At 42.3% G+C, this 23,207-nt stretch overlaps 1 protein-coding gene across 2 annotated transcripts in view; it reads left to right on the top strand.

The window, feature by feature from the left end:
- Positions 1–23,207, top strand: part of TRPC6 (transient receptor potential cation channel subfamily C member 6) — a 363,118-nt gene that overhangs the window by 263,750 nt on the left and 76,161 nt on the right. For both annotated transcript variants that reach the window (XM_077484400.1, XM_077484401.1), the window contains exon 5: positions 14,136–14,352. In XM_077484400.1, the coding sequence (XP_077340526.1) occupies positions 14,136–14,352 (217 nt within the window). The remainder of the gene's footprint in view (positions 1–14,135; positions 14,353–23,207) is intronic.

Below are 23,207 nucleotides of genomic sequence, written 5' to 3'. Positions count from 1 at the left end.
CAGAGTCTTTCCTGCAACTGTTGTTGAAAATAACTCAAAGAAGCTACCATGGTGAGATGAGCCAAAAGGAACTAAATTGCACTCCACTGAACCAATGCAAACTTATAAAGTGATTAGAGAGCTGTTCCGCTCCCACCCCTCAAAAATGTAATAGTCAGCAGCTACACATACTGTAGCTGCTGACTTTTAATATTAGGACACTTATCTGTCCTGGAATCCAGCAATGTCGGCACCTCAGCTGATGCTTTGGGGCAAAAGCACCTTGTCCCCATGTTGATGGGGACAAGAGCCTCTTCCCCACAACCCTGGGCTGTGGTTGTGGGGGTCTGTGGGTGGGGGGCTTATTAGAATCTGGAAGCCCTCTTTAACATAGGGGCCCCCCGATCCCGCCCCCCCATGTGAATAAGTATGGGGTACATAGTATCCCTACCCATTCACCAAAAAAGTGTAAAAGTGAATAAAGACAGTACAAGAGTTTTGGACAATTCTTTTATTAAAAAATAACAAAACAATGTCCCCAGATGTAGATCCGTTGTCAATCACGACACTTTCGCCACCGCCAGACACGAGTGCTCCCGCTATCTGCCTGCCTTGCCGTGTGACATTTCTTAAATTGCTATGGGGTGGAGCCAGCTTGCGACGTCACCTTGTGGCACTGCCCCCCTGTGATGTCAGCGGCCAAGCATGCACTGGTCAATGATGTTACGGGGAGGTTCCACCAGGTGACGTCACCAGCTGGTCCCAAGGCTATTTAAAGAAATGTGACACGATGGGGGCAGGCAGACCGCAGGAGCGTTTGTGGTGAGTCAAGGTTTTTTTTTGGGAGGGGGGGGGGGGTTCGTGCCTGACAGTGGCAGCATGATTGATGATGGATCTACATCCGGGGACATTGTTTTTTTATTTTTTAATAAAGGAATTGTCAAAAACTCTTGTACTGAAGGTGGCTTCCAGATTCCGATAAGCCCCCCACCTGCAGACTCCCACAACCACAGCCCAGGGTTGTGGGCAAGAGGCCCTTGTCCCCACCAAAGACAGACATAAAATTTGTATTTTTAAGTCTGCATACATTTTCCTTTCATGGCATGTTACCTTTAAGTTAAATCCCATCTCCATAAATATTATAATTCTGATGGTATTTAACATGCAGACTTAATAGGAGCCAGGTGGCAGCGTGGATACTGCAGGTGAAAATATGTATCTTTACTTTTTTAATTTGCATGTAAATAGATCTCTGATGTTTCAATAGCTCTCAGGATCTAACTACCCCGGCTAACATGCTGAAGGTTGCCATGGTAATTAGCTTGCTAGGGGGAAGCCAGACTACAGCCACTTTATATCAGCCCTATATCATGTCAGGTTATTAGTAGAAATTAGCAAACTAATTTGCATCAAAGGTCTGCACACCGCTATTATCTGCACTATTATGCTGACCAAAGCTGACCATTGTAAGCACCCCTGTTAGTGGTAAATGGTTTGCGTCACCCCTCTAACTGCCACTTTTGCTAAACAGCTTGGTCTGCTAAAGGAAGTTGAAAAATAATAGACTTACCGGTTGAATCAGCAGGTAAAAATAAAGGAAAAATTATAAAAAAGAAAACAAATGCAGCCATATCTAAGAATTGGTAAGCTACAATATAGTATATTTTGTTTTTGGATTTATTACCATTTGAAGACCAGGCATTTTCTGGAACTTTTTATTTACAAGTTTAAATGAGTATTTTTGCTAGAAAATTACATAGAACCCCCAAACATTATATATATATTTTTTAGCAGACACACTAGGGAATAAAAGTGCATTTTTTTTTAATGTCACACATTATTTTTGCAGTGTTTTTTTAAATGCAATTTTTTGGGAAAGAATGCACTTTAACCACTTGAGACCCGCGCTATAGCCGAATGATGGCTACAGCGCGGATCTCCTTTTCCGGCACTATGTCTATTGACGTAGTTCCGTGCACGAGCGGCCTACGTGCCCCCTGAGGGGCGCGCGCGGCGCGCTCTGTGATCGGCTAGTCTACGAGACTCGCCTGATCACCGATCCGTGCAAGGAGTCGATCCCGACCCCTTATCACGTGATCAGCTGTCAGCCAATGACAGCTGTTCATGTGATATAACGGAGCCGGTAATCGGCTATTATTCCTCCTCGCGCTGACAGCACGAGGAGAAAAAAAAAGCCGATCACCGGCAGCCGTGATCGGGACATCAGTCCCGATCACGGCCAGCCCTGCCAGTGCCCACCTGCCCCCTGCCAGTGCCCACCTGCCCCCTGCTTTGCCTGCCTTAATTAAAAATGTGTCCCCCCTGTCAGTACCACCCAGCAGTGCCCATAGTGCCACCCAGCAGTGCCCACAGTGCCACCCAGCAGTGCCCACAGTGCCACCCAGCAGTGCCCACAGTGCCACCCAGCAGTGCCACCCAGCAGTGCCCAGAGTCTGCCTCAATAAAGGTGCTGCACCCCAGTGCCACATATCCGTGCCCAGCAGTGCCGCCCATCAGTGCCCATCAGTGCCCAGCAGTGCCGCCCATCAGTGCCCAGCAGTGCCACCTATCAGAGCCACCTATCAGTGCCACCTATCAGTGCCCACCAGTCCCATCTTTCAGTGGTTCCTATCAGTGCCCCTTAGTGCCACCCATCCGTGCCACCCATCTGTGCCACCCATCTGTGCCACCCATCTGTGCCATCTTATCTGTGCCCGTCTTTGCCCATCAGTGCCGCCTTAGTGCCACCCATCCGTGCCACCCATCTGTGCCACCCATCTGTGCCATCTTATCTGTGCCCGTCTTTGCCCATCAGTGCCACCTTATCTGTGCCCATCGGTGCCGCCTTATCTGTGCCTATTAGTGCCGCCTTAACTATGCCTATCAGTGCCCACCAGTGCAGCCTATCAGTGCCCACCAATGCAGCCTATCAGTGCCCACCAGTGCAGCCTATCAGTGCCCACCAGTGCAACCTATCAGTGCCGCCTCATCAGCGCAATTCAATGTTTAGCAAAAAATAAAACTCCCAGCTGTGATTAAATACCACCAAAAGAAAGCTCTATTTGTGGGAAAAAAATGATAAAAATTTCATTTGGGTACAGTGTTGTATGCCCGCGTAATTGTCATTCAAAGTGCATCAGCGCTGAAAGCTGAAAATTGGTCTGGGACTGAGGGGGGTTTAAGTGCCCAGTAAGCAAGTGGTTAATGAATTGAAAGAAAAATACAATGTATACCCCAATTTTTTTGTAAAATATGAAAGATGATGTTATGCAGAGTAAATACAGTATCTCACAAAAGTGAGTACACCCCTCACATGTTTGTAAATATTTTATTCTATCTCTTCATGTGACAACACTGAAGAAATTACACTTTGCTATGATGTAAAGTAGTGAGTGTACAGCTTGTATAACAGTGTAAATTTGCTGTCCCCTCAAAATAACTCAACACAGCCATTCATGTCTAAACCGCTGGCAACAAAAGTGAGTACACCCCTATTGAATATGTCCAAATTGGGCCCAAAGTGTCAATATTTTGTGTGGCCACCAATATTTCCCAGCACTGCCTTAACCTTCTTGGGCATGGAGTTCACCAGAGCTTCACAGGTTGTGACTGGAGTCCTCTTCCACTCCTCCAAGATGACATCACAGAGCTGGGGAATGTTAGAGACCTTGTACTCCTCCACCTTTCATTTGAGGATGCCCCATAGATGCTCAATAGGGTTTACTTCTGGAGACATGCTTGGCCAGTCCATTACCTTTACCTTCAGCTTCTTTAGCAAGGCAGTGGTCATCTTGGAGGTGTGTGCTGGGGTCGTTATCATGTTGGAATACTGCCCTGCAGCCCAGTTTGCAAAGGTATGTCACAGTACATCTTGGCATTCATTTCTTTCCTCAATGAACTGTAGCTCCCCAGTGCTGGCAGTGCTCATGCAGCCCCAGACCATGACACTCCCACCACCATGCTTGACTGTAGGAAAGACACACTTGTCTTTGTACTTCTCACCTGGATGCCGCCACACATGTATGACATCATCTGAACCAAATAAGTTTATCTTGGTGTCAGACCACAGGACATGGTTCCAGTAATCCATCTCCTTAGTCTGCTTGACTTCAGCAAACTTTGCGGGCTTTCTTGTGCATCATCTTTAGAAGAGGCTTCCTTCTGGGAAGACAGCCATGCAGACCTATTTTATATAGTGTGGCATATGGTCTGAGCACTGACAGGCTGACCCCCCCCCCCCCCACCCCTTCAACCTCTGCAGCAATGGTGCCAGCACTTATACGTCTATTTCCCAAAGACAACCTCTGGATAGGAAGCTGAGCAAATGCGCTCAACCCACTGTTCTGAGTTAAACCTGTCCTGTTAAACTGCTGTATGATCTTGGCCACCGTGCTGCAGCTTAGCTTTAGGGTCTTGGGAATCTTCTTATAGTCTAGGCCATGTTTATGTAGAGCAACAATTCTATTTTCAGATCCTCAGAGAGTTCTTTGCCATGAGGTGCCATGTTGAACTTCCAGCGACCAATATGAGAGAGTGAGAATGATAACACCAAATTTAACACACCTGCTCCACATTCACACCTGAGAACTTGTAACACTAAAGCCCCATATACACTATCAGTTTTTCTGCTGAGTTTTTCCTTCAGATTTACCAAAACCATATAATATGAGGTCAAACCTGAGGAGTTTGCAATTGTATGCAATCAGGCAGGCCCTTCTACTACATGGTTTTGGTAAACCTGATGGAAAAACTCAGCAGAAAAACTGATAGTGTGTATGAGGCATAAAGAGTCACATGACATCGGGGAGGGAAAATGGCTAATTGGGCCCAATTTGGACATTTTCACTTAGTGGTGTATTCACTTTTGTTGCCAGTTGTTTTGTTGCCAGCAAATGTACACTGTTATACAAGCTGTACACTCACTACTTTACATTGTAGCAAAGTGTCATTTCTTCAGTGTTGCCACATGAAAAGATATAATAAAATATTTACAAAAATGTCAGGGGTGTACTCACTTCTGTGAGATACTGTAAACACCTAACATGTCACCCTTTAAAATGTGCGCAAGCTTGTGAAATTGGGACAAACTACGGTACTTTAAAATCTCCATAAGCGACACTTTAAATTTCTTTAAAGGTTACCAGTTTAGAGTTACAGAGGAGGTCTAGCGCTAGAATTTTTGCTCTCACTCTAATGTTCGTGGCGATACTTCACATGTGTGGCGTGAACACCGTTTACATATGTGTGCGTGGCCTATGTATGCTTTCACTTCTGTGTGTGAGCATGGAGGGATGGAAGTACTTTAATGATTTGATTTTTCCTAATAATTTTTTATTTATTTTTTTCCACTGTCCCTTTAATTTTTATTTTTGATCACTTTTGTTCCTATTACCAGGAATGTAAACATCCCTTGTAATAGGAATAAGGATAACAGGTCCTCTTTATGGAGAGATCTGGGGTCAAAAAGACCACCAAACTCTCCTTTACCTTTAAAAGCAAAAGATCCAAAAAAAGTTTGTAGTTTTTGTAGTATGTTGGTATTATGTTAACTATTATTTGGGGTAATGCTAAAGAAATTGGTGTGTTATTTGCATTTTTGGTAGTTTGATTTTCTGTTACTTTTTAATCTGTTATTTATTCTATGCTGCATTTTAGTTGTATGGATGTTTTGTTAGAGTGTAGTTTTAATTTGTTTTATTTGGTGCTAGTGGCTGTTGGGAATTTTGTTATGTCTGGTCTGTTCATTGATGTGATCTTGTGTTGTTTTGTTGAGTGTGGTATGTGTTGCATTAATTTTCCTTTTAATTAATAATTAATAAAGTATTTTGGATTTGAATCTATATTGAAAAAGTAAAAATTGATGTTTGGCTCTAGCATAGTAATTAAAGATGTGCAGGGTCAGAAATGGTGGGGGAGATTTAATTGATCCAGGGTTGCCAGATTGTTAGAAATGTGTCCTCTTTATCCAAAAAAAGGTAGCAGTCATTTTTTTTATTGAGGAATATATAATGTTACTCCATGAAATCAAAGTGAAGGCATATTCACAAGGTGTGTGATAAGAGTAAAAGTTTGTTTGCTAAAGGACACTAAACTGTTTACAACTATGGCAGGAGGGGCAGGTACAAGATTATGGGAGGTTTAGGGACATTTACCTGCCCTGTGCGACCTTCTACCCTCATAATTTCATAAATGGCCTTTTGGATCCCTTAAAGTGATATTAAAGGAATAGTTAAAAAAAAATGTAATACATAACTGCTTTGTGCAATGGTTTTAAACAGAATAGACCAATCCTCTTCTTCTTGGGTCCCCCACTGATGTTCCTGGCTCCTCCCCCTTGACCAGTTTCCCCCAATAGCAAGCTGCTTGTTATGGGGGCCCTGGTGCATGCTCGCCCCCGATTCCTGCTCTGTGCGTCCATAGGACACATAGCGCTGCGGCTTGGCTTACTGGCTATGATTGACAGCAGTGGGAGCCAATGAAGATAGAGAGACTGGGGACAGAGGAGGCTCCCATGCACATCGCTGGATCAAGAACAAAAAGGATTCCTCTATGGGACTTTGAAAGGCAGAAACTCCTTAGTAATTACACAATATTGAAATTATATTCATATTTTATTTGTAAAGTTAAAATCATGAAATATAACATGATAAAATCAAATTTGAATGCATATACAGCTGCAGTGCAATATCAAAACATTATACAAACAACCACTGGACTCTGTCGATATGTAGATAAGACAGAGAATACCCAACACGTTTCAAGTTTGTAACAACAACCCTCTTCTTCAGGGGCTAGTGGTTTCAGTAACGGACATAAGTTATCTATAATTGATAGAAAACAGAAAACAGTAAGCATCCATCATTGTGCATAATGGAAAAAAGCATACAGCAGTATTGTATGCGGACACTAACCACATGTTCTAGATGATAAATCACCTGTATTGCATCCTAATTAAAAGTACAGGGAAACTTTGCTGCCAAATGTCACCCACATCCAGCCACATGGTGGAAAGGACTGCGGACCCAAAGACAGGACCAGCCACAGAGGGCACTCCAAAACATAAAGAATAGACTAAACTAATTGCCACACGGTGTACCCAGTTTAAGACTATTATTATTTATATGTATGTCTTTATGTTAAAAATTAGTAGTAGTCACTCAAAAAGTGCACAAACCTTGTGGGTAGGAGGTATAGCAGTGGCAAGGGGAAAGGGAGGGCAGATGATATGCAAAATAAACAGACAAGTCACTCCAGATCTCAAAAATAGGATGCTCCAAGAATTCTCATACCAGGCTTATGGTCTGATGTATACGGAGTCCAAGCTGGCACACAGAAAAAAAGAGAGAGAGAGAAACCACCAAAAATGATAAAGTTAATATAAGCCATATATAGTAAACCGATGCATATAAGTATATACACAGGTGCAAGGGCTAGAAATCCATAAAATATGGATAATATCCAGCTCATATGAGCTCTTCAATGTTGTAACAAAGAAACCTAGAAAAGACCGTACACCACCTAGTTCATTGTATTTCTGTTAGGTGTATGTGTTTAGCCTGCGGCCGCTCATCCTATACTAATTGTACATGGAGCAGTTAGAGGCAGATAAGCGGCTCTGGAAGCAAAGTGTCTAGTAAAGAGCCACTCATCTATCCCTGGCCACGCAGAGTCACTCCTTGAGAGATTCATTGCAAACAGCCACAGACAACGAAGTGCAACAAAGCTAATAAAGGGTCTGGAGGATATTAGTTATGAGGAAAGGTTGTGAGCACTGAACTTATTCTCTCTGGAGAAGAGGCACTTGAGAGGGGATATGATTTCAATATACAAATACCATACTGGTGACCTCACAATAGGGATACAACTTTTTAGCAAAAGGGAGTTTAACAAGACTCGTGGGCACTCATTAAAATGAGAAGAAAAGAGGTTTAACCTTAAACTGTGTAGAGGGTTCTTTACTGTAAAGCCGCGTACACACGGGCGGACTGTATGGCCAACTTAGTCCGTCAGACAATCCGACGGACAGTCCGTCCTACTTTCGAATGAATGGACTTGACCACACACGGATGCACAAACAGTCCGTCGAAAGCTTGCGCGATGACGTGTACAGCACGTACGACGGGACTAGAAATAGGAAGTCCAAGACACAGCAAAGCAACCTTTCGCCGTGTAAATCCTTTCTGAGCATGCGCCATACTTAGTCCGTCGAACTAGCCTACTCACGAGCGGATTGTCCGCTGAAACCAAAGTACGACGGACAATATTACGGAAATTTTGAAATACTTAGTCCGCCAGACTGCACGCTGAAAAAGTCCACTGAAGCCCACACACGAGCGGACTGTCCGCTGAAATGTGTTTCGACGGACTAAGTTGGCCAGACAGTCCGCCCGTGTGTACGCGGCTTAAGAGCGGCAAAGATGTGAATTCCCTTCCACAGGCGGTGGTCTCATCGGGGGGCATTGATAGTTTCAAGAAACTATTAGATAAGCACCTGAACGACCGCAACATACAGGGATATACAAAGTAATACTGACATATAATCACACACATAGGTTGGACTTGATGGACTTGTTTCTTTTTACAACCTCACCTACTATGTAATTATGTAACAATTTCAGCCTGTCGTTGATTTCGTGCTGAATGTAAACATCTGGCTGTAAATACCATGCTTCCCCAAATCAAGTTCTCTGCATTTAAATAAAACAATCGCAGAAGGCTCATGTAAATGTATCCATCAAAAAGAAACAGCCGTTGGCTGTCATCCAATAATAAAAGCAAAGGTCTGTAACTATACGCATAATTGCAATGTTTTTTATTGATGGATGAACTAATTATCATATCAGAGCACAATTTCTTACTCTTAAAGGGATTGTAAAGTAAGTTATTTTTTTTCTTAAAATAACAAACATGTTATACTTACCTCCACTGTGCAGCTCGTTTTGCACAGAGTGGCCCCGAACCTGCTCTTCTGGGGTCCCTCGGCGGCTGTCTCTGCTTCTTCCCGCAGGTACTTCTCACGTTTATGCGAGCTCCCTCGCATGGTGAGAAGCACCTGCGGGCACGCTCCCGTGATACAGCCGATGGCTATAGCCGTTCGCTGTATCACACGGCCCCATCCTGGCGCGGATGTGTTTGACAGCAGCGCAAGCCAATGGCTGCGCTGCTTTCAATCCATCCACTCCAGCCAATCAGCGGCCAGGCTGAGCAGTGAAGAGGACATCAGGGGCGAGCACGGGACTTTGGAGGGGTGAGGTAAGTAAAACACGGGGGCTGGGGGCGCTGGCACTGTGAGATGTTTTTTCACCTTAATGCATAGAATGCATTAAGGTGAAAAAACATTTACCTTTACAACCCCTTTAAGCCCCGTAAACACAGAAATTCTGCCAGCAAAAGTCGGATGAGAGCTTCTGGTCAGAAATTCCAACCGTGTGTATGCTCCATCGCACTTTTGCTGGCAGAATTCCAGCAAGCAAAAGATTGAGAGTAGGTTCTCTATTTTTTGGTCGGAAAGTTCCAATTGGAAATGCCGACCGTCTGTACAAATTCCGACGTGCAGAATTCCTACACATGCTCGGAATCAATTTGACGCATGCTCAGAAGCATTGAACTTCATTTTCTCGGCTCGTTGTAGTGTTGTACGTCACCGTGTTCTTGACGGTCGAAAGTTCCGAGAACTTTTGTGTGACCGTGTGTATGCAAGCCAAGCTTCAGCAGAATTCTGTCCGAAAAACCATCCAAGTTCCCAAATTTTGGGTTTACCAGCCAAAGGCCACCAGGTGAACACCCCCCCCCCCCCCCCCGAAGGGCAAAACAAAGGTTTTACACCTCTAGGCACATGATGTACACCGCCATTCCTATCAATAAGCTCCTTTACTGTAATGTGTATTGTTACATCTAAAATGGACTTAAACTTTCTCAGACAAGATGTGATTTACTAAAAAATCAAAGGCAGACCTACTAAATTTTAGAGTGTGAAAGGGCCATTAGGGTAGGTAGAAGGTGTAGGTTTATGGTTAGGTTTGTGGTTTGGGCTCATTCGCACCCGCGGGTACAGGTTATGCTCTATAACTTATTGGTGTGCTTTGATGTGAACTGGACTAATTGAACATAAGGCAACTTACATTGTTAATGCATTGGCACTGTGTCAAGCAAAGCTACTCAGCGTAGCCCAATGCATATGGCGTGAATGGCCCCTTAAAGTTGATGTCTTGTTAAACAAAAAAAAAACCTACATCTCTGTAATACATGCAAAACACACACATTTCCCCATGTTTTGTTGCTTTAAAAATGCAAAAATATACACTATATTACCAAACGTATTGGGAGGCACGCACACAAACTTGGGCATCCCAGTCTTAGTCTGTAGGGTTCAATATTGAGTTGGCCCACCCACTGCAGCTATAACAGCTTCAACGTTTCTGGGAAGGCCGTCCACAAGATTTAGGAGTGTGCCTATGGAAATGTTCGACCATTTTTCCAGAAGCTCATTCATGAGGTCAGGCACTGATGTGGCCGAGAAGACCTGTCTCGCAGTCGCTGCTGAAATTCATCCCAAAAGGTCTTCTATTGGGTTGAGGTCAGGACTCTGTGCAGGCCAGTCAAGTTCCTCCACTCAAAACTCGCTCATCCATGTCTTTATGGACCTTGCTTTGGTCCAAATCATTTGGCAGAGGGGGGATTATGGCGTTGGGTTGTTTTTCTGGGGTTGGGCTTGGCCCCTTAGTTCCAGTGAAGGGAACGCTTAAGGCATCAAGATACTAAGACATTTTGGACAATTTCATGCTCCCAACTTTGTGGGAACAGTTTGGGGATGACCCCTTCCTGTTCCAACATGACTGCGCATCTCTGCACAAAACAAGGTCCGTAGAGACATGGATGAGCGAGTTTGAGGTGGAGGGACTTTACTGGCCTCCACAGAGTCCTGACCTCAACCCAATAGAACACCTTTGGGGTGAATTAGAGCGGATACTGCAAACCAGGCCCTCTCGTCCACATCAGTGCCTGAGCTCACAAATGTGCTTCTGGAGCAATGGTCAAACATTCCCATAGACACACTCCTAAGCCTTGTGGACAGCCTTCCCAGAAGAGTTGAAGTAGTGTGCGTGTAAAGACAGGTGTCCCAATACTTTTGGTACTATAGGGTATGTTCATCTTTCCAGAAATACTGTGTACTTGTACCTTACTTTCACAAGCATTTTATTGGTTTTGCAAGAGTATTTGTAAAGACAAAGTAAAAGGCACATTCATTTTACAGTGTGCTTTATGTTAAAGATTGAGTATGCAACATAAGCAATTCCAAGTAATATAACAATTATGTAAGCTTAACAGAACATAGTGTAGACAGATGCCCACTGATTAATCACAAGAGAAAAATATTTCTAATAATAGGTAGGAAGAAGGGAAGGGGAGTATGGCAGTGTATCTATCATTATGGAGGCGACTAGCATAGCATGCCAATGACTGTCTCTGGAGATATCTAAGCAAGGTTCGGGATGTTTCAGCAAGCAATGATAATATCCTGGCTGGTGTTACTGGAGGTGAGGAGGTAGGGGAAGTGGTAAAATGGGTTGAAGAAAGAGTGAAGTTGCACACCAGCTTGGGAGATGGAAAGAGTGGAAATTGAAGTGCAGTAAAGAAAAGAAAGGAAAAAAAGGGGAGAGAGTAGGAAAAAAAAAAGGGGGGGGGGTGGGAGATTTTTTGGGATGCTTCCACATCATAAGGTTATTCCTGCTTCAAAGCAAGAGTAACAAGAGTAACGAATGGTCAGGATTCAGGTTGTGGTTATACTCTAACACTGGAGAATATATTTTCACATATTTCTAATAAGGATCATTTAGTATAAAAGTGAGCTTTTTGTGTTTTTACCTCCATGAAGCTCAGAGAGAGCTGTCTCCAGACTTGATGTGTGGTTAAAAAAATGAAGGCCATTAACTTCTGTTCAGCATTATTAATGGCAGAAATGCATCTGTGAAGTGTGCTTGTAACTTTCTAAAACTAGCTGACACTGATGCCTTTGCTACAATCAGATCATATGCAGTGTTCTCAACCTTGGCCGAACCCCCCCCCCCCCCCCCCCAGCTGGACTACAGTACACCCCCCTCCCTGTGTTGCACAGATGAATTGAGAAGAAGTAGTTCTGTTCTGTAAACCAGCAGTGTGTTGGAAGGTGCAACATGATGCGGCTGGCAGAAAACACAAGTGCAATAACAAGGATTTATTGTAACAGAAGTCCAGCAATTCAAAACAGACCTGGTGGGTAGGCAACCCAACCGGGAACACTCACAAGTTGTAACAGCAAAACGGCAGTAGAGTGGTGGAACAGAGGTGCTAGCAGCGTCTATTTCGGGGAGCAGAATGTGGTCTGGCCGGTCTGCACCCAAATGGGGAGGCTTCCAGGAAAGGTGACGTGTCCCTGCACTTTCCCTACTCCTCCGGAACCTTTCCCTGATGTTAGGCACTGTCCCTGAAAGGCGGGTGACCTGTTCATACTCTAGCCACCCACAAAATGCATGCTAAACCTGGGGTCTTAAATAGACTCTGCCTGACCCAAAATGACCTCCAAAGTCAGATGGGGTGCCAGCATCCAATTGGATAGCTGCCTCCCTGTGACCAAGGAAACCATAGAGGAGCTAAATGAAAGAGGGGAAACCCCTGGAATTCGCACATCTATGTTGTCCTACAGAGATGGATAGAGTGGCAACCTCAGCCTGGACTCCAACCAGGCTGCTCCCTTCTGAGTTTCACTCTCTCCCCCCCGTGGCTTAGTCATGGGCATCCATGGGGATTCCTCTTCCACCTACATTGCTGCTGGGGAAGAGTGCCACATACAGTGGAGCAAATAGTCTGCACCTGCCTAAAAGTGCAGGGCTGACAACACTGCTAACAAAAAAAACAGCCACTGAGAAGCATGCCACATAGCATATTATTGTTTGATTTTGCCTAAGAACCCAGAGTCCATTATTTACAACCTCAACTCCTGATAATGGGGCGATACCTAAAGCCTCATACACACAATCGGACTTTCCGACAGGAAATGTGTGATGACAGGCTGTTGCCGGTAAATCCGACCGTGTGTATGCTCCATTGGACAATTGTTGTCGGATTTTCCACGGACAAATGTTGGATGGCAGATTTTAAAATGTTCTGCGAACAAATGTGTGTTGTCGGATTTTCCGAGTGTGTGTACACAAGTCCGTCGGACAAAAGTCCAAAGTACAAACACGCATGCTCGGAAACAAGGACGAGCCGGAAGCGGACGGTCTTATAAACTAGCATTCATAATGGAGAATTAACATTCGTGACGTGGCAAATTATGAAATCTTGAAATGCAGCGCACAATTCTTTCCTTCTTTAATTGGATAATAATGAAGCTGCTTTGCTGGTGAAACTGATGGAGTTATTGCAAACAAATTTTCAAAGGCTTTTTTTTTTCTAGTGATATCAAGAATAGTATTATTATGCTTTATTTTTATTTTTTGGGGGGCGAGTTACTACAACACCATTATCCTGTAGTTTTTAAGATCAAAGATACAACTATGTTGGTGTCCCTTATCAATTTTACATTGTATTTTTTAAATGTAACTGCCTACTCCCAAACTGTAATTTGAGGTAAAAAACATAGCCGTGTATTATTCTACACAATTTTTTTACTGTGCATTAAAAAAGGAAAACTAATAAAAATAGACATTCTATCTGCCAATAGAACTAAAATATAGAAAATATACCAAATCAAATCATTACTCAACCAAAAAAATAATGTCAAAGCAATAACGCCAAGGCCAATAATAAATAACAGGTTATCTCCTCCGATTCCGCAACATGTCTGGTTGACTAACCGCCATTCAGAAACTAACTGAAAAGCGCAAAATGAAAAGCGTGAAATGAAAAGAGTGAAAAGTCCATGGTTTTGTTGGCCAACAATCCGATCGTGTGTAGGAAGCTTTAGACATATATGTAGATTTAGACATTTATGCAGATTTGGTCAGGAACAAATTGTAAAAAAATGCCTTTGAACTCTTACTATGGAGTGTGAGGCTTTGAACTACTCTTATGGCAATACAAACCTGACAAGTATTCTATAACTTCCTACTACATTTTTTTATTTATTTAGTGGAGCATTGTGTTCTGTTCCTAACATGCTTTCCTGTCTTTTACAGCTTGGGAAAATAATGCGGGGACCGTTCATGAAGTTTGTAGCCCATGCAGCCTCATTTACCATATTCCTTGGCCTACTAGTGATGAATGCCGCCGACAGGTTCGAAGGCACCAAGATCCTTCCAAATGAGAGCATCACAGATAATGCAAGGCAGCTTTTTAGAATGAAAACGTCATGCTTCTCCTGGATGGAGCTGCTCATTATTTCCTGGGTAATAGGTAAAGATTTTTTACTGCCAATGCCCTGTGCCCCAGTTATTGTCTACATGTAAACACCTTGTTTAAAGGGCTGCTTAATATTAAAACTGCCTTGCATAAAATTTTAGTAATAACCATGCAGAGAATTGTAGGTAAAAGGTTCTGATACTTTGGCATAATGTAAAATGTTAGAATTATTAAAGCATGTTTAAACACAACATAAAGTGAGTGTATAAAATGCACTTAAAAATTGTGAAACCTGCCCCAATGTATATGTAAATCGGGGAAAGGTTGGGGCCATAGTCCTCCCATTAATACAAACAATAAGGCAACGAGGTGTTGATTTACTAGAGGCAAACAGACTGCACATCTTGCAAGTGCAATTGCTCCAGAGCTTATTAAAGTGGTGTTGCCACCAAAAAAAAAAAAGAATTGCTTAAATTTCATAAAAATAAATAAATAAATAATTGGAAATAAAAATGTTTTTACTCGCCTCTAAATGCCTGTTGCTAGGGGGTCCCTCGTAGTCTGCCTCCTTCATTGCCCGGGCTGGTGACATCACTTCCCCTCGGCGCCGCACAGTCATCTGGGACCTGTCACGTGTCCCAGATGACTGTGCGGCGTATCACTGCACAGTGGATGCCCGGCTGTGAAGCCATAGCCGGGTGCCCACAGTAAGAATGCCGGTGCCGCTAGCAGAGTGGTGAACGAGGGGGGCTTCGTTCCCCTGCATAGCTGGACCCTGGGACAGGTAAGTGTCTGATTATTAAAAGTCAGCAGCTGCAGTATTTGTAGCTGCTGACTTTTAATATACTTTTTTTTAGGGGGGACTCCACTTTAAATTAGGGGAAGCTCTGCTGGCTTCCATCATCCAATCATGTGCAGCAAAACTTTTGTTTTATTTTTCTTGCATATGATTGGGTATTCTTTGCAAAGTGAAGCTTCATCTCATTTACTAAGCTCTGGAGCAACTGCACTTGCAAAGTGCACAGTCGATTTGCCTTTAGTAAATCAAACCCTATATCATAATGGGACACTATTACATTCACTGAAACCAATAATGGGACATTATTCCTCCCAATGATGAGACACTATTCTGCCCACTGACATCAATGATGTGGCACTATTCCTCCCACTGATACCAACAAAAAGGCACTATGTCTTCCACTGACACCAGCAAAGGTGCACTATTCTTCCCACTGACACCGATAATGGGAGACTATTACTTTCACTGAAACCAATAATGTGACATTATTCCTCCTAATGATACCAGTGATGGGACACTATTCTGCCAACTGACATCAATGATGTATCACTATTCCTCCCACTGACATCAATGATGGGGCACTATACTGTCCACTGATGTCAATGGTGAGACACTATTCCTCACACTGACACCAATAATGGGATACTACTTTCACTGAAACCAATAACGGAACGTTATTCCTCTCACCGATGCCAATGATGGGGCACTATCCCTCCCACTAAAACCAATGACGGAGCACTATCCCTCCCACTCATATATCATGCATATGTTCTATTGGACCGGTTTGTAGGGTGCAGAAACAATAAGTAGTTGGCACCACAGTAGACAGAAGTAGGCAGCTGTATGGACTAGGAGTGTTGACAATTTCAGAAGACTTCTAGATGCCTTTCTCAATAGGCGAAATATAAGGGTTTGTATATTCTTAGAAGACTCACCCTGATACACACACGCATTAGAGTGAATCGACGCATTTTCCAACCACATCTACTGTTCAAAGATTACATAGGTCTATTAAGGTGTTTAAAGGACTGATACCCAAAAATTGTACGTGAAGCAGCCTCACACTATTAGCCAGAATTACAGCAGTGAGTACAACTGGTATAAGCCTAATGGTTAGACAGGTGAATTGAATTAGGCACGCTGTCATTGTTCACCATCATTGAAAGACATGCTGTCATTGTTCACCTTGTCTGCCAGGCAGTTGAGTATGTGACACTCCATTGCAAGACATTACACAATGAAAGGATATAATGGCAAGTCTATAGGTGTGTGTTATTTCTGGGGTCTAAGGGGCCCAGATTACGTTAACCTTCCTGGCGAGAACCATCTAATGGTACCTTTTCGTTACCGAGAAAACAAATCTCCACAGGGAGCCTAATTACCAACAAGCAATTTGTGTTATTTGCAATATCTATAAGCTCTGTTTCTGATTGGGATCTCTGTAATTCTAGAGCTTTTTAAATTGAATTGAATTTCAAATAAAAACATGCTTTCTGCCTCTCATTCTGCATAATGAGAAGGTGAATAGAGTCATGGACTCAGAGACATCATGGGTTATTACAGTCTGTGTCATGAATACCAATCATCCTTTAGAATTTTTAAATCACATCAATACTCTATATATTGCAAGGAAATGATATGCATAGTTGTCTTCAGACTGTTTTAACCAGCAGAAGCAAACAAAAACCAGCTCTGTTGTTACAACAAGCAGTGTCAGTGCACAGATTAATAAAATGGAATTACATGCAGTCAGGGCCATCTTTAATATTGATTATACCCTGGGCAAAAAATTTCTTGGACCCCCCCATGCACTTTTGCTTTCCACCTGCTCTGAGACATACAATAAATAGCAGCTAGACTCAAAATCAATTTACTGAATCAGATCAGGCAGCTATTGCGTTTGGTTGCCAGAGGTTACAGTGTATCATTACCACTCACTGACTGGTTGCTAGAGGTTACACCACACGTTACGGCTCACTGATTAGTTGCTAGAGGTTACAGCACATGAATTCTGCTTGTTGATTGGTTGCTAGAAATTACTGTGGATATGACCTCAGGGGGGCATGATATACATATCAATGCCGCCGGCCACCGCTATTTACTTATGAATGCTGCCGCTATTTACATATAAATGCCGGTAATTTACATGTAAACACAGGGTCTGCTGGTGAGACATCTGTACACAACAATTGGGCAGAGCTGGACAGCATTAGTAGCAGCACTTCACACTGAGATATCGGGGCACAGCACAGGACTAAAACCTCAAGGGACAAGGGAATTTAAACCAGGATAGTTGGCAAGTATGAGGCAGCTGCTTTGGGCCCCACAACAATGACTGGGCCCAGGGCAGCTGCCCCTTTTGCCCTGCCTTAAAAACGGCCCTGCATGCAGTACATACATAGAAGATGCCACAGGTCTGTGATACCTCTGTGAGATCCTAAATGCAGGTAGGTGTTTTGGTAACACAAGACATACATTAGGTTGCATGTTCGATACATGTAGGAGTTGTCCCACAGTTTCGTGGACCTACTGTGTCAGCAGGGGCAACAGCCGGCTACCAGGCAAGACAGAGGCTAGAACTGCGTAAGTCCCTGACGGATGGCCAGAGTAAGTGTAAGTCCTCTGACAGATTAGACAAGCCTATTTTCAGCCAGATTGGCCAAAGCACCCTTGAGGTTTCTTCAGGGGTGCCTTGGCAAAATGCCAAAATGTATCAAAAATTGCACACAAGGCAGCAGGTGGATCAAACCTGTCTTTTAGTTCCACAAAGCCACAGGTTTTTATTATGCACCATTACAACTTTCTAGACACTGGCATCCTAACAACCAATTACATCATCAGTAATAAGGAGCATGACTGTTGCCTCCACAGCTTCCTTTTTTGACCCTCCCGTGTCCCTCTCCATCAGCACTGGGGTCACATTAGCTGACTGATGGGGAGAAATTGAGGAAGGAGAGAAACATTGGAATACTAGTCAGTACCAGTTTGCAAAAGTGTATTTGCTTTGGAAGAATAGATCATCTCTAGCATTGGGTGCCCTATGTGTGGATGTTTTAGAATGGGATGCCTCAAGACTATCCATCATTTTAGAGGGTGCCCTCAGATTGTTCATAATTGTAAATTGCCTTGACTGAAAAAAGGTTGAGAAACACTGCATTAGACAATAGCAGATTAGGCATAAACAGGCCAATGATCAGGATAAGTACAAACTGTGTACAAAAATTGTTATAACAATCACAGGAGTAAAAATGAACAATCAGACATACCACTCTCCTGGGCTTGAGCAAACACATTTACCCATTGATCAAGCACAGGATGAATGTCCAGCAGTCTACTGTTAAATCAGGTTAGGGAGTCTTTAACCACTTACCGACCAGCACACGACGATGTACGTCGGCAGAATGGCACGGACCGGCAAACTGGCATACAGGTACGTCCATTTAAAATTGCCGCCATGCCATCGCGTGCACGTCAGCGGCGGCGAGCACATGTGCCAGTCGGGGCCCTGTGAGTCCGACTCGATCACCGCAGGGATACCCGCGATCGTCTCACGGGGAAGCTGAACGGGGAGATGTGGAAGCAAACAGCATCTCCCCATTCTGCCTAGCAACAAGTGACACTGATCTCTGCTTCCTGTGATTGGAGCAGAGATCAGTGTTCACTAACACACAGCCACACCCCCCACAGTTAGTAACACGCCCCTAGGACACATTTAACCCCTACACTGCCACCCCCTGGTTAACCCCTTCACTGCCAGTATCATTTACACAGGAATCAGTGCATTTGTATCGCACTGGACGACAAGAAACGGTGATAGAGCACTAATCTTTTCAAATGCTGAACTATTTCTTGTTTTGTGTACGTAGATTATTATAGGGGGGGTCTTTTACCTTATGTGACTAACGTTGAAAAATCAGCTTTGTCTGGTGAGTTTAACCCGCTAAGGGGATGTGTTACATGTGGTGAAATTCTGTGAAACTCTGGTGGATGGCATTGTAACAACACTTGGAATAAACACACACCATTATCACCCTTCAACACTGATCGAACCACTATAATCACCTATACTGCACAAAAAAGACTTTTATTATTATTATTTATATGGTTTTACTTTGGATTATATTTTATTCTGAGCACTGTTTTAGTATTTAAATCTACAGTAATTGGACTGATTCATTTATATACTACTTGCTACATAATCTCTTTATTCTTTTTAAACGGCTGCACATCCTCTCCCCTCTTTTTATTCCATAATAATTAGAAGGGACACGTTATATTTTGAAATTACTGGTGGTCTGAATCTGGCACTGAGCGGTGCATTATAGGCCTTTTAAAATACACCTTTCTTTTATATATATATATATACTGTATATATATAATATATATATATGTATATATATATATATATATATATATATATATATATATATATATATATATATAGATAGATAGATAGATAGATAGATATAGATATATATATAGATATATATAGATATATATATAGATATACAGTATATAGATCAGAGAATATACCTTGGCAGGACTATCAGGAGACACAACCGTTTTCCCTGAATGGATAAAGGGCACAGTGTATCTTCAATATCACTGCCAGAGAGACCTCCTAATAATGTGGAATACCTTTGCTTACCAAGTGATATTCCCCTTTTTTTCCCAGAAAACATATTCATTAAAATGTATATCAAATTATTGGAACTAAATACTTCTTTTACAATAATGTTTTTTTTTTTGTTTTGTTTTTAAGGTGTCTCCAAAGATAATTCTTCCATATCATCATCTATCATGGGCATTTTGTAAAAGCCTAACTCCAGGCAGTTACAAAATATAAATATTGTCAAAATATGAAAGACTTCCGTGCCAATAAAAATATGTGATGAAAAATAATGTGACAAGCTGCCGACTCAAAAGTGTGTGAACACTCCAAAATCAAATGTGAGAAAGGGGGCGATAAGAACGATAAATCTGCAATTATATTGCAACTAATAGTCGCCGTTTCTAATGTTACATAGTTACAAAAAAGTTAAAGACGACATAATCATCAAAGTAATGCTGAGAAGTAAAAAATAGATAAATAATAAATGATTATGTTATAATATATAGCATATAAATATATGATTTAGCTTGATTAAAACAGTACCTTTTCAACAGCAGCAGATTCTAATTCTCCCTCTTAACTGTGTGAGGAAACGTGGGATTATGGGTAAATCTTATACCCATAAACCCATGTTTTTTCCTTGTAGTTAAAAGGGCTGGGCTGGAAGAGAGTATTTGTCTTTAATGCCGGCCATACACGGTTCGAATTTCAAAAGAATTTTCTTTCGAAAATCATATCTAAGAATTTTCGGATGAATTTCGCACCATTAGTGGGCTGTAGCAACAGCAGATTTTCGTCTGGAAATCAAATTTGAGAAATCGGACATGTTGGAAATTTTTTGAAAAACTAACGATTTTCAAATCAATGATGGGAGAATCGTGCGAGAAATGTAATAAGAAAATAAAATATACGAAGAGAAAAGAAGATTCCCGGCCACGAAAATTATTTTCTGTAGCAACATGAGGTGAAATTGAAGGCTTGGTCGGCCGAATTTCGAAAATCAATGGTGGCACCATCGGATCACAAAAAAAACGAATTTTCTGATTTTGAAAAGAAAATTTATTCGAAATTCGACCATGTATGGCCTGCATTAGACAGACACATAAGCCTTCTGACACTGCGGTGAGAGGTGTGCCTCCACTGCAGAATTTTTATTGGATAGCTTGGGCCAATGGTGCTTTACCATCTCGAATAAAAAAGTGCAGCGCTCAAATGAATCTCACATATACAGTGGTGTGAAAAAGTGTTTGCCCCCTTCCTCATTTCCTGTTCCTTTGCATGTTTGTCACACTTAAGTGTTTCGGAACATCAAACCAATTTAAACAATAGTCAAGGACAACACAAGTAAACACAAAATGCAATTTGTAAATGAAGGTGTTTATTATTAAAGGTGAAAAAAAAATCCAAACCATCATGGCCCTGTGTGAAAAAGTGATTGCCCCCCTTGTTAAAACATACTATAACTGTGGTTGTCCACACCTGAGTTCAATTTCTCTAGCCACACCCAGGCCTGATTATTGCCACACCTGTTCACAATCAAGGCATCACTTAAATAGGAGCTGCTTGACACAGTAAGGTCCACCAGAAGATCCTTAAAAGCTACACATCATGCCGAGACCCAAAGAAATTCAGGAACAATTGAGAAAGAAAGTAATTGAGATCTATCAGTCTGGAAAGGGTTATAAAGCCATTTCCAAAGCTTTGGGAATCCAGCGAACCACAGTGAGAGCCATTATCCACAAATGGCGAAGACATGGAACAGTGGTGAACCTTCCCAGGAGTGGCCGGCCGCCCAAAATTACCCCAAGAGCGCAGCGACGACTCATCCAAGAGGTCACAAAAGACCCCACAACAACGTCCAAGGAACTGCAGGCCTCACTTGCCTCAGTTAAGGTCAGCGTTCATGCCTCCACCATCAGGAAAAGACTGGGCAAAAATGGCCTGCATGGCAGAGTTCCAAGGAGAAAACCACTGCTGAGCAAAAAGAACATCAAAGCTCGTCTCAATTTCTCCACAACACATCTTGATGATCCCCAAGACTTTTGGGACAACATTCTGTGGACCGATGAGACAAAAGTGGAACTCTTTGGAAGGTGTGTGTCCAAGTATATCTGGCGTAGAAGGAACACTGCATTTCATAAAAAGAACATTATACCAACAGTAAAATATGGTGGTGGTAGTGTGATGGTCTGGGGCTGTTTTGCTGCTTCAGGACCTGGAAGACTTGCCGTGATAAAAGGAACTATGAATTCTGCTGTCTACCAAGAGATCCTGAAGGAGAATGTCCGACCATCTGTTCGTGTACTCAAGCTGAAACGAACTTGGGTTCTGCAGCAGGACAATGATCCTAAACACACCAGCAAGTCCACCACCGAATGGCTGAAGAAAAACAAAATGAAGACTTTGGAGTGGCCTAGCCAAAGTCCTGACCTGAATCCTATTGAGATGTTGTGGTATGACCTTAAAAAGGCCGTTCATGTTCGAAAACCCTCTAATGTAACTGAATTAGGACAATTCTGCAAAGATGAGTGGGCCAAAATTCCTCCAGGACGCTGTAAAAGCCTCATTGCACGTTATCGCAAACGCTTGGTTGCAGTTGTTGCTGCTAAGGGTGGCCCAACCAGTTATTAGGTTTAGGGGGCAATCACTTTTTCACACAGGGCCATGATGGTTTGGATTTTTTTTCACCTTTAATAATAAACACCTTCATTTACAAATTGCATTTTGTGTTTACTTGTGTTGTCCTTGACTATTGTTTAAATTGGTTTGATGTTCCGAAACACTTAAGTGTGACAAACATGCAAAGGAACAGGAAATGAGGACTTTTTCACACCACTGTAAATGAGAATAATACACAAAAAAAAAATGAAAATGAATAATAACACAAAACCAATGCTAAATAATCCTACACCAGTGCTGAATAAACATAAAACCAGTGAAAATGTGTTACATATAAATCATCATAAATAATGGGAAAAAAATAATATTACTAATAATAATAATAATAGTCCCTAATCTTATTGCTTAAAGTTCGAACAGATCCAAAAACATAAGGGTATTGGTGATTCAAGCAGTGAAGCAGAGTATGCATTCTAGTGGGTGATATTCAGTGAGTGGAGTAATAAATGATCCTCCACCATAAATTCTTAAAGGCTTACTAGGACGATTAGACACAGATGGGTATACACCCACTGAGTCAATCAGGCTTGAATAGTAATAAAACTAACTCCGCAGCCACAGACTCCAGGAAACCATTAGACAACTTTTAATGATGTAGTATGGGTTAATACACCCAAGCGGATATATTTAAAAAAAGAGGAGAAAAAACAAGAGGGCACATAGCGTAATTCCATAAAAAGATTTGCAGCATGTTTATTGGATAAAACAATAACACTCACATTTAGTGATGACTATCAAGCTCTTTGAAAAAAGATTGGCAGTAATAGTGCCATCAGTAGTCCTCCCCAATGCGTTTCGTCCTCTAGAACATCATCTGGG

This window comes from Lithobates pipiens, unplaced genomic scaffold (genome assembly GCF_037356315.1).
Source record: "Lithobates pipiens isolate NorthernLeopardFrog02 unplaced genomic scaffold, aLitPip1_a1.2 Scaffold_16, whole genome shotgun sequence".
NCBI classification, from domain to species: Eukaryota; Metazoa; Chordata; class Amphibia; order Anura; family Ranidae; genus Lithobates; species Lithobates pipiens.
This window is presented reverse-complemented; position numbering and strand designations above follow the sequence as displayed.